Below are 12,659 nucleotides of genomic sequence, written 5' to 3' on the forward strand. Positions count from 1 at the left end.
GGGGACTGTGGTAAGTTTTTATTTAAAAAAAACTAAATGGAAAGCCGACTCAGTCGACACGGTGAAGGTTACTGCAGCTCGGCTGTTTGTGTTATAAATTTCTGAGGTTAATTTTTTTTCTCCCATGCCTGCCTTATTTGGTGATTAAAATTATTGGCCAGCGCACAAAGCGGGACATAACTATAACACCATCCTCTCCGATGTGTGGAATAAACGTGTTAAAAATTGTATTTGAATCTACTTGCATATGTGTTGCAGTTCGTAAATGGTAGACTGAAGAAAACTGTAGTTTCGTAATGCGTATATAAACCAGCGAAACCTTAATGGTATGAAGATGTTGAAGTATTTACTGCTGGTCGAGATCAAGAAAGACACCAGTTCCTTGCACGCACTGAACACTCCCCTAAGAAAAAACCAAAACATTGAAAAAAATCTCACTAAACATGTGGTTACACGACGCGAAGCAGCCAATAATTACATTCGGTACAGAGCAGGTCTGTCGACAGAGGGCCAATGAAAGAAATCGTTTGGAGTTTTCCTGAAGCGGCGGCACCAAGCCAGCCTCAGTCATATGACAGTGAAGCTCGATGGGGTAGTGAGTTACACTCCGACTCTCACACCTACGGGAAAAATGCCACCGACTTTGTTTCAGAAGCTGTTTAATAAACGGAATGGCTTACTTTCCCCTACCAAAGGTTTGAAGGAAGATAGTTCCTTCAGGTAAGAACCATGATTGGATGTGTTTTGAATGCTTTCTCTGAGGGAAGAATTACATCAAAGACTATCAGTAGTTAAAATGATACAGTGATTGTACGCGATGCTGCCTGATACATTGTAGCCAGATTACGGAAGTGTGTTTTCGTGCTGAATTGATACATATTCTTTGTGTTTCTTCCATCGTTTTGAGTTTCGTTTGTGAATCGTGTTTATTGTGAGACTTTCTTTACTGGGCGTTTGTTATTCTTTACCTTTTTGAGGAGAACGCCTTTGGACGTGTAGTTCCCAGTGGTTGGGTGGACCTACACGTGTGTTCTCCTCTTGTGACAATTATTGAGATAAAGACTTGGCTGAAAGTCAAAAAGTGAAGAAAAAAAACGTCTTGAAGCTTGGATAGAAATAAATTGAAGAATACTGACGTCGGTTTGATGTTTTTTTAACCCAGTCTTTACATTAAAATATTTATTCTGCTTTCTCCATGGGTCGATTGGGTTTCGGATGTTAGACGATTGTTTGTTTTTTTTAAAAAATAAATTTTTAAAATGCTTTTAAAAAAAAAATCCCCCCAATGATTGATTTGGCACACATGAGCAGATGGATCGTGATATCTTACTGTTTATTTCCTCTTTTAAAACTGCATCATACTGAAAGTAGATAATTAATGGAATTGCATGGACTACACTGTAGTATAAACAATCTAATAGGAACTGATTAAAATACTGACAAATACAATATGTCATAAATCTGATGTTTGTTTTATATTGTAGTGAAATGGAAATTAGTTGTTAGCGATTTTTGAGAAATTAATTAAGGTGGAGTTTAACAGAAATGTCTATATGACACAATTCTTCTGGATATTACATCTGGAAACATTTTGTACCTCACTTTCAGGCCCCAATCAACAAAGGGGGCACTTTTGCAAAATGAGCAGTCAAGAATAAAGGGGTGGGAATTAATGTAACTGCTAAATATTTGCCAAAACACGTTTTTAAAACCATGTTACTGTTATGCAGACAAGGATTACACCTTCAGCCCGTACTCATTTAGTAGGTTTCTCCTATTGATAAACATCACAGTTAGTCTTCAGATCTTTAACAGTGCAGTGGATCTTTACCCACTCATGAATATCTTCTAGTAGTGTACATAGAGTCATGGATTTGTGTTCACTGTCAATTTCAAGAAACTTATAACTAGCAGATAACTAATTGTTGATCCCAGTAGATGTTATTACTGAACAAGTCAGGTCTCAAAAGTGAAACCTGGCAAGATATATCAAAACTTTTATTTTTGTAATTAATTACCATGATGATTAGTCACTGAACACATTCTCACAAGGCTGCCATTTTCTGTGACACAAGGTAAAGTTACCATAGTGCTAACAGTTATAGGACTGCTCTCAGAGATGACCGGTAATTTAACCTGATGGTCATGATGCCCAAGGCGAGGAGAGAGGTTGAGAAGGAGAGTCCTTCCTGGTTATCTCAGCTGATGTGGGAATTGAACCCATGCTGTTGGCATCGCTCTGCACCACAAACCAGCCATCTAACTGTGCTAGCTGACCAATAAGCAATAACTTTGACTCTAATCAAGAAAGTCAGCAGAGAGATGTACAGCACAGAAACAGACCCTTCAGTCCAATTTGACCAGATATCTTAAATTAATCTAGTCCCATTTGCCAGCACATGGCCCATATCTCTATAAACCCTTCCTATTCAAATAACCATCCAGATGCCTTTTAGGTGTTGTGATTGTCCCAGCCTCCAGCACTTTCTTTGGCAGCTCGTTCCATAAATGCACCACCCTCTGTGTGAAAAGGGTGCCACTTCAGTCCTTTTTAAATCTTTCCCCTCTCACTCTAACCTATGTCTGTAGTTCTGAACTCCCTCACCCCAGGGAAAAGACCCTGTCTATTTACCCTATCCTTGCCCCTCATGATTTTATCAACCTCTATATATGCTGCATTTGCATATTAGCCTTTTGTGATTCACACACTAGAACATCCAGATCGCTCTGCATCTAAGTTCTGCAACCTCTTGCCATTTGGAGGATGTACTTTTCCAATTCTTCCTACCAAAATGGACATTTTCACATCATTTCATTATAAAGGAACATACAAGAAATAAAGTTTTTGTTTCCTTTTACATTATGTAACAGTGCTTATTATTGTACTGTCCTTTAGATCCATGTTACCTTTAAGAAAAAGGTTTGCATCTTCGTCTAGTGAAAGGGAACATGAGTCCTTAAAACAAAAGCAATATAATGTGGATTCTAGAAATTTGAAATTAACCATAGGTACTGCTTGACTTTTTAAGCATTTCTATCGGTTTTGGTGGAAAGAAAAAGAGTTAATATTTCAGTTTCATGATTTTCTTTTTAAAACAGCAGTAGTGAAAGCCTGCCATCATGCCTAAATGGGATTGCAGACCCAACAGTGGGATTGACTCATAAATGCCCTCTGAAATAACCTGGCAAGCCACATGGTTGAATCACACTGTTAGGAAGTCTTTTTTTTTTAAAGGAAGGAATGTAATTGACAAATCACTTGACGCTAACTTTGTAATCAGAAATGACAATGTAAGCACAGCTGACCCTTTCGAAGTTTTCCTCAGTAATCCCTGGGGGATTGCTGCAGAATCAGGAGAACTGTCCCACAGACTGATCAAGCTACAGCCTCACATAGTCAAAAAGGCAGCATCCAAGGAGCAGGAGAGTCGATGTTTCGAACATAAGCTCTTCATCAGGAACCCGTACAGCGTCTCATAGTCATACTCGTTGAAGGATACTTCAAAGATAGTATCCTGGATATTAACACCAGGATTCCTGAAGAAGGGCTTATGCCCGAAACGTCGATTCGCCTGCTCCTTGGATGCTGCCTGACCTGCGCTTTTCCAGCAACACATTTTTCAGCTCTGATCTCCAGCATCTGCAGTCCTCACTTTCTCCTGGATATTAACACTACCCTTGTATGTCTAAGCGGTGGTACACTTATACAGTCAGGGGGGAGTTACCTTGGGTGCTGATGAATCAGTGCTCCTTCATATTGAACACCTGTTGGAAGCCCTGATGGTGCAGAATGTATTGTGGGTGGATGACTTCAGTGCCCATTGCCAAATGGGGTTCAGTAGTACTGACCAAGCTGATATGTTTTTGCTTAGCAATATACTTCACATTGATGTTGTTGGAGCACTTCTTCTGATGATGGACCAGCGCTCCAAAAATTTGTGATTTCAAATAAACCTATTGGACTATAACCTGGTGTCATGTGACTTCTAACTTTGTCCACTCCAGTCTAACACTGGCACCTCCACATTATGGAAAATTTTATGTTGAGCAGTACGGGACATAATTAGTAAACAATGTACATACATTTGAAAGCACATCCTTTAAAAACCAGAAAGCATCTAGTGTGATCCATATCGTGGTAGTTTTCACTATGTGAAAGTCGGAATATGTTTGATTTTCTTTTGATTCAGACTAAATGATAAACGTACAGCATTGGCTGTGTATTATGTTTTGAATTTTTGTATCAGACTTATCAGCATCCATATAGACTGTCTTCATTTGTTTCTTTATGGCCAAAATTAAAGTTTTTCTTTATTTGAACAAGAATACAAGAGAATTCTTGAGTTGTTCTGCTATATATTAGGTGCTAGTATGTTTGTCAGTATGTGTCCTTTGTCATATCTCACGGGTAATTTGGTGGAAATTAAGACCTGCAATTCAGAAGAATCATGGAATCACTACAGTGTGGAAGCAGGCCATTCAGCCCATTGAGATGACATGGAACCTCCGAAGAGCACCTCACCCAGACCTACCCTATCTCCATAACCTTGCATTTCCTATGGCTCATCTAATTAGTCTGCACATTCCTGGACACTATGAGCAGTTTAATGTGGCCAGTCCACCTAATTGTCACATCTTTGGACTATGGGAGGAAATGGGAGCACCCAGAGGAAACCCATGCAGACATGGGGAGAATGTGCAAACACCACATACAGTTGCCTGAGGCTGGAATCAAACCTGGGTCCCTGGTGCTGAGCCAGCAATGCTAACCACTGAACCACCGTGTTGTCTTTAAAAATATGCAAAATTCCCCAATTTACCTGTGTTTTAACCCAGGTTAACAGAAAACTTGGACTAGGTTTCTGTGCTTAACAAGAGTTTATAACAAATAGGTTTGAGCTCAAGGTAAACAATTGTAAACTGTTGGCATATAAGTCTAACCCCCTTAAAACTCCCCTTGCAGACACACTGATAGGTAGAATAAAATGGTTTTATGAGTGAAGAGAAAAACTGGGAAGGCAATTCATTCATCCTTGACAACAATGTTCCTTGAGATGATCACTTTGGTTTGCCAGGATTTGCTGTGCATTGATCTCTCTTTATTAGGTGTTTTTCATTTCTTGCAGAAGGCACTGAATGACTGATTCACAAATTATAAAGTCTCTGACTTATTGGTTAAAATCCATAGTTTAAGCAACTGATGTTGGAAAATTAACTGGATCACACCTATATACTGTTAAACTACCTGGAAGCCAATCACAGTTGGCAGGCAAAAGGCCTTTTTCATTGACAGCTGTTTGTCACTGCATACACTAATCAGCTACATGTTGCAGGTTGAATCTCACTTCGTAGCCAATCCCTGCAGCCAGTTCATCTGCAACTAACCTTTCTCCACCGGGTGAACAAACAAGAGTGTAGAAAAGCACTTTTACAATAGGTTGATAGCTTTTAAACAGTGCACAAATCCTGTCCACAATTTCAAAACCGTCTTTTTCCCATTTTGGTCCACAATCAAAAATACAGAAAAATAAAGATTTTTTTACACCTTAATGTCGCCTTTGGAATGCCCATTATATTTTCCTGTTCAGTTGTGAAGATTCTTCACTTTGTTATGGAGATAAATAACTTCTAAGAAAATCTCAGCACGCTTGACATCCACAAAGCACCTGTTCTTCCACTCTTACAGCTTATGTTATCTGTTCATTTTGAAAATGCTAGCCTGGTTAATTGTTCTCAAGTGAGCAATGATTATACCTTTATTACAAGATGGTGATCTAATAAATCTACATTAATCATCAGTAGAAACAATTATTTTGTTTTGTCATTAGTTGATTTTCATCGCTAATCATTAGCATCATAGATTGGAGTTTTCACAATGCCATATCTCCCCCAATATTGGCTGATCAAACACACAAGATCATGAAATTTTAAAGAGCAAATTGCATTCAGCACAGCACAAATCAAGTTTCAGAGATCTTGTGCTCGGAGTGGGTTCTGCCCACAAACTAGACATGCCCCGAAGGTAAATTAATCAACGTTGGGCGTATCAGATAATTGTGCTCATTTGAAAGCTTTTGAGGAAGTTCCACAAAACTTAAGTTGGAGCACTTGAGCACAAGAACTGTAATATGTTTTACAAGATTTTTGAGTGATTATTCTTGCAAATTTGTTAAATTGACCATTGTACTTCAATCTAACTAGAAAGTAGGTTTGTGTTTTTGACATTTTCAACCATTTAAAAGTGGGTTACTCTTAGGTGATGAATTGATAACGATTTAAAATGCTTCTCTTACGGAAAAACGTGTACTTAGGTATATCGCTTAGACTTTACCAAATTACCCTTCTTAACTATTCCAATTACATTTAATAAATTACATTAAATAAAAATTTTGCTATTGCATCTGATTATGCAGTTCGTGGGCAGGTTTGACTACCATCATAGTCAATCTCTGAGTGAGTGGAAACTCTGGGTTGTGGGACGAAGAATACTGCTCAAAACATCCACTGTGTGTCATTACTACAACGTACATTTTCCAGGAAAGTATGAAAATTTCTACACTGCTATGCCTTGAACCCCAAAGGATAACGCATTTCTGGTATTTAAAAAAAAATTATCTATAGGTGTCTTATCTTCGAAATAAGTGATGTCCAATTTGTTGTCTAAAGGTTGCTTTAATCACAGTTGCTATGTAGACTGGACCAAAAGAGTGCTGGTAACTTGGGAGGCATGACTCGTGTTGCACAAGAAATGCAAATTTAATTGGAGGGTTTTAAGCTGAAATAGGCATTAACCTTTAATTTTGAAACTAAATTATTAACAATTATTTTGTTATAATAGCTAGATTTGTTTTGGTTTGGTTTTTGTTTAAGCCTAGTTGGGAACATAGGTTTTGAAATAATTAGAAATAGATCTCCTGGCTGTTTCTTGATGGTTCTGACTGGAAATTGTTTATACTCGCACGTCTATGTTGTGCACACCACAGAAATTTAACAGTCTGGTACAACAAGTAGTTAGGAAAGCAAATGGTATATTAGCCTTTATTACAATGGGATTGGAGTTTTAGGAATAAAGAAACCTTTCTGCAGTTTTATATGGTGTGTTAGTGAAACCACATCTAGAATATTGTGAGTTGTTTTAGATCTCCTTCCCTAAATGTAGTGTAAGAACCAAGTCAGTTACAATTACTGAGAGTTAAGAGAGCCAATCGAAAAATTTAATAGTCCCGATCATTTATAAGACCATTCCAGATACAAGTATATTTTCATAAGTTTGTTTGTTGTTTAAGTTTAATCAAAACCAGTAGAAAAGAATGATATTTAAAAGCAGTGGTTTTCAGTTGATCCAATTTGGAATGCCAGCGCTCATTTCTGGCTGATTGAGCAAATACTTTTTGGTCTTCTATCTGAGGTATTTTCTATGCCCTAAACCAATAAGAATTGCACACTTTAACCCTTGCAATCCTCTACTCCCTGTGTATGATTAGGGACATCCAGAACTTGAATTGGTTTGCCAATGTATGAAGTGTCGATAGTAAATCTCATTGATTAGTGTGCACTCAGTTCCACATTAATGTCTTTAAAAATGATTGTCATATTGTTTAACATTTCTGTTGACTGTCTTCTATTTTGTCCTTCATCAATCAGTTGCTTTTATGATCTCTTGTCCCTCTTTACTTAATTTATACCAAAATAATGTGGCAGTAGTGCAGTAACTGCTATAGTGGAGTATAACGTCTACTTAGAATCTATAGTGTCACCCCTCCCCCCCCAACCGTGTCCCAACTAATATCTAAGTTTTATTTCAAAAACTATCTGTATCTCTTAACTGCAAGAAACACGTGTGACTCCACAACAACTGTAATGTTAAAACTTCACTCAGTCTAAGTAACATTTGCAAGACACAGCTGAATACATCAAGCTCAAAATATGTCTAATAGTGACAAAACTAAAGCTGTTTTAAAAGTTTAGCTGTATTCTTGGGTAAACATTATTTCACCTGGATCATAAAAGCATTCATAAACCCAAGACCTTACCTTTTTTAACCTGAGCAATATGGCTATTCTTCTGGACAGAAAATATTTTTCAAGTAATCAGGTAAATTATTTTCAGTTAAATAGAATGTAAATTAAAATCTCACTTACCCATGACAAAATTATTGATCATTGAAAAAAATTCAATCCTACACTCGAGGGAGTACAATGAAAGTTCACTCCACTTTTTCATTCATTCATGGGATTTGGTTTTTGCTGGCAAGCTTTGCACTTAATGTGTTCCTAATTGCCCAGAGGGTGGTTAAGAGCCAACCAAATTACTGTGGGTCTGGAGTTACTTATAGGCCGTACCGTGTAAGGATGACTGAATTCTTTCCCTAAAATACATTAGTGAATGAGATGGGTTTTTATGATGATCAACAGTGGTCACCATTTGGCAAGCTTTTCTTTCTTTCCAGATTTTTATTGAAATCAAGGTTCACCATCTACCAAGATCTGATGTGAATCCATGTCCTTAGAACATTAGCCTGTGGTTGTGAATTTCTAACCTAATGACGTTAACACGACACCAACATCTCTCTATGAACAAACTGAGACCATACAGATGATTGGAGAGTGTTGTGAAGGGTTATCTTTTTGCTGGATTCTAGACCAGGGGTAAAGGTTTAGGGAGGTAGGCCTCTCTCTGACCCATTGGAGAAATGACCATCTGATAACAGAATTTACAGTAACTTATACTGGTGCCTGAGATGAAAGAATTTACTGAGAAGAGACCGAGTCCGCTATCCCTATGTAGAGTTTAGATGAGTGAGAGGTGATCTAATTGAAGCATAATATAACACTCTCTTTTGATAAGTAGATGCTTGAAGAATATTTCTCCTGTCTGGAAGTCAGAAGGAATCAGCCATTTTGGAGACATTTTTCAATTCAGTCCTATCAAAGGACAAGAATTTTTCATCCTCTCTGCTTAGAAGGCTGAGGCTTCTCTATTCGGGTATATTTAAAATAGAGAGTGATGAATTTTTGGATACTGGGCAAGTCTAGGAATATAAGAACAGTTCAGGAATGTCGGATTGTGCTCTGACAGCTAATTGATTGACCAAGCAAACTTGACTGGAATGGCTGACTCCCGTTTTGATTGTTTCACTGCTCTTGGGTAAATTTTGTAGATGTGAAAGAGATGATGCAACTCCGGTGCACGGGACTAGTATGGTTTTCTCCCCGTGCTCACAGTTTCTACATACCCAATTCATTATCTCAACATTTCACTTACAAGCCAGAAAGCCTATCTGATGATGGATCAAAAATCAGAGGACCAATAACCTTCAATTTGTAACAGCTTGCCAGATAAGACTAAGAGCTATAGAGTCCTAGGATTATTTCCTACTGACTGAATTAAATGGGTACGTGGAGCAGGCACATCTTGGGTGGGAATTGGAAAAGATTCTTAATCTGAATGGTCGTCATCAATGGAAATGGGATCAATACTGCATCCAATTGGCATTTCATGCCTGATATAAATTACCCTTTGATCACAACCTTCCCTCCTTCCTGTATGGAGTTTGCACATTCTCCCCGTGTCTGCATGGGTTTCCTCCAGGTGCTCCAGTTTCTTCCCACAATCCAAAGATATGCACATCAGGTGAATTGGCCATACTAAATTGTCCATGGTGTTAGGTGCATGAGTCAGGGCTCATATAGGGTCAGGGAGTATGGGAGCCTGATATCTGTTGGAATCTCTTACTCTTCCCCTTTTACTATTTGCTACATTTTCAAGCATTGTGCCATATGTGATGTTTAAAATTCAGATCTATTTGCCCAATTGTAAATAATTTGTTAAGAAGTGGTCCAGTTGCTGACTCCTGGTGGACATAATTGTATACTTTCTTCCATGCTCACCGTTACTCTTTGGGTCTAGGTGGGTTACTTTTTGGAGGGTTGGTGCGGTCTTGTTGGGCCAAATGGCCTGCTTCCATACTGTAGGGAATGTAATCCAATCTAAAAATGGACTTTGCTTTAAAAAGACGGACATTGTTTCCAAAATCATATTAGAGTAGGGAAGAGGATGGATCATTACTTCTAATAGTTCCTGGTCTACAGAATAGGTCTGAATTTTCAGTTGGGCTGTTTCAAGTTCAGTTTTTGTAGAAGCAAGTGCTCAATATTCAGCTGCTCCAGTAATAGACCACAGAGCACAATGTGTTCAAACTGAGAACAGGATAACCTTGTCTTGCAATGACTAGACTATTGTTCTTGACCATGAATTCTTAGCAGCAAAGCAATGTTCATGCGAACATTCTTCTACATTTGTTACAATGTGTTTTCCTTGCAGAGAACCAAGTTTAAGAGGAAGCCAGTACAGTAAGGACCCCAATTTACAAACATCCAACTTAGGAATGTTCATACTTATGAAGCGATCCCAAACAGGGATGTAATTTTGAAGACCTGACATATGAACATTTTCTGTACTTACGAATGGCTTCTTTACATTGTCCTGAATTGTGTTCCAACTTGCATACAAATTGACTTGCGGACAGACTCCTAGGGTATCCCTGTACCTCCATTGCGGAGAATGTCTTTCACAGAAACGGGCCATTCAGCACAACCAATCTGTCCTTTTGGTTGCATAGCATATAGGTCTGCAGCCAGAGTTGTGTTCACGTAGTGTACATTGTTTTTAAACTGTTCTGGAAAGGAAACCTGGAGAGGAAGCTATGTCTGCAAAATCATGATGCCTGGTAAAACAATGTTTTTGCAAGACTGATTATTTAACCAAGTTGCAGTTTACATTTTCAATTGGGCATAAAATAAGTTTTAATAGGTTTGTTTTCATTGTTTGAAATTTTAATAAACATTAAAGAACTGAGAGAGAAAAAGAACAACTTTCAAGTTTACAGAAGATATCAATGAGAGCTCGAGATGAATGGAAATGGATTAAAATGCTAGACTAGCTGAAGCAGCTGATGGTAGTCATCTTAGCTCTCCTGAAATATTCATTACCTATAAAAAAATCAAAAGCAATAAATAGGCAATAAATCGATTTTCTTTTAATGATTTTAGGATCTTACATTAGCTGGAAAATATTTTGGATTAGTTTAGAGGCTATCTACGCAGGAACCCTTAAACAGAAAGTTAACAAAGAAGTTGAAAGCTCAGACATCCTAAGCGTTTTGAAATAGTTGGAAGTACTTTTAAAAATGAGAATGCAATAGATATATGTATATTAGGAATTGTCACAGGTCACGTTAAGATTACATGAGCTTTATTTAAAGAGTGGGTAAGATTTAGGAGGAGTTGTATCAGCATTGGTAGACAGTTATTGATGAACAAGGAGCAGTTAAGGCAAGTAGATGTTACTGGATTGGATAAGGAATGGTAATTCCCTGTGTAATGCTGCTTCCACTGGTTCACAGTATCTGTAGGACATTTTACAATTGGGAAAGTGTAAACACTCGCTCAGTTCTCTTAAAAGTGAGAGTTGGAAGGGAAGGGCTGTTTTGAAAAACCTTGAAGAAAGCATGGACAAGTTAGTGATATAGAAGAATAAAAGAAAGAAGCAATTTAATGTTGACGTGTGATGCTGTACGTTTTTCTGAGGGAAGCAAGGAATGGGAGTTCACATGTAATGAAAGGATGCTCAAAGATGTGGATAGACAGGAACTATACATTATAACAGTTCAAATGTATAATTCCTTGAAAATGAGTATAAATTGAAGTCAAAGGTTAACCACCTTTTATTATAAGTAGGGTCGATGAGTACAAGAAAAATTAACGGATACGTTTGCTTAAAACATTGAGATTACAGAGCATTATTTAGGGAAAAATACATAAATCTTCAGTGATTCTATATGGGTAAACATTATCATCCTTGTTTTTGAATCCTTCCATGCCATTACCTCTTCCTATCTCTAATTTCCTATAACCCTTAAACCAAATGCTGGTAGCTGTAGAAACGACAGAAGTTGAGTTAAAATAATGTTGAAGTTCCACGCCTGAGGTTTTGGACATAATGAAACTTCTCCACTAAACTGAATTATAGTAAAGGTTGATACAGGCTTCTGTTTCTTCTACCTATAATAGCCTAAATGTTTTGTAGTTCCACTTTTTTTAAAGCTTTCCATTTATGTTTTTCCTACTTTTTTTTTCTGGTCTTTTTGATACCCCCACAGCTAACTCTGCAGGAGCTGGAAGAGAAGGCATTGCAGGATTCTCTGGTTATACCTCAATAAGTAAGCATGGAACTGAGTGCAGTTCCACTGAGCTGGATAGTGATGGAGAGGAATGGTCCACAATGTCAGAATCAGAAGACAGTTGGAGAAGAACGCAGAGGGATATTTTGTATTTCTCAATCACCATAGGATGTTTATTTCAGAGGAATTTCAGTACTGCGTAGGATCAAAAACCTGATTGGTAGTGTCAATCAAGGAGTTCAGGCCAAAGACAATAACACATCCAAGAACTTTGGAAAGAAATGGAGTACGGAGGGAAGAAATGGGGCAATAATTTTCAAAGATGGAGGGGTTGAAATTTGTTTTATGTGAGCCAAGGCAGATGATGGCAGATTTGATGAAGACTGGAACAGTACCTGAGGAGAGGGAACTGTTAACAATATGGACAGGTATGGGCTCAAAATTGAGTGATTGGTAGTTTAGGGGGAAATAAGATGGA

General features: G+C 37.9%; 1 protein-coding gene across 2 annotated transcripts in view; it reads left to right on the top strand.

Moving 5' to 3' along the window:
* The first annotated feature begins 538 nt into the window (after positions 1 to 538).
* The window catches only part of fnip1 (folliculin interacting protein 1), a 110,693-nt gene continuing 98,572 nt past the window's right edge, over positions 539 to 12,659 (top strand). For both annotated transcript variants that reach the window (XM_043703420.1, XM_043703421.1), the window contains exon 1: positions 539 to 720. In XM_043703420.1, coding sequence (XP_043559355.1) covers positions 572 to 720 — 149 coding nt within the window. In that variant the 5' untranslated portion in view covers positions 539 to 571. The remainder of the gene's footprint in view (positions 721 to 12,659) is intronic.

The sequence above is a fragment of the Chiloscyllium plagiosum genome, chromosome 14 (assembly GCF_004010195.1).
Source record: "Chiloscyllium plagiosum isolate BGI_BamShark_2017 chromosome 14, ASM401019v2, whole genome shotgun sequence".
In the NCBI taxonomy this organism is placed as follows: Eukaryota; Metazoa; Chordata; class Chondrichthyes; order Orectolobiformes; family Hemiscylliidae; genus Chiloscyllium; species Chiloscyllium plagiosum.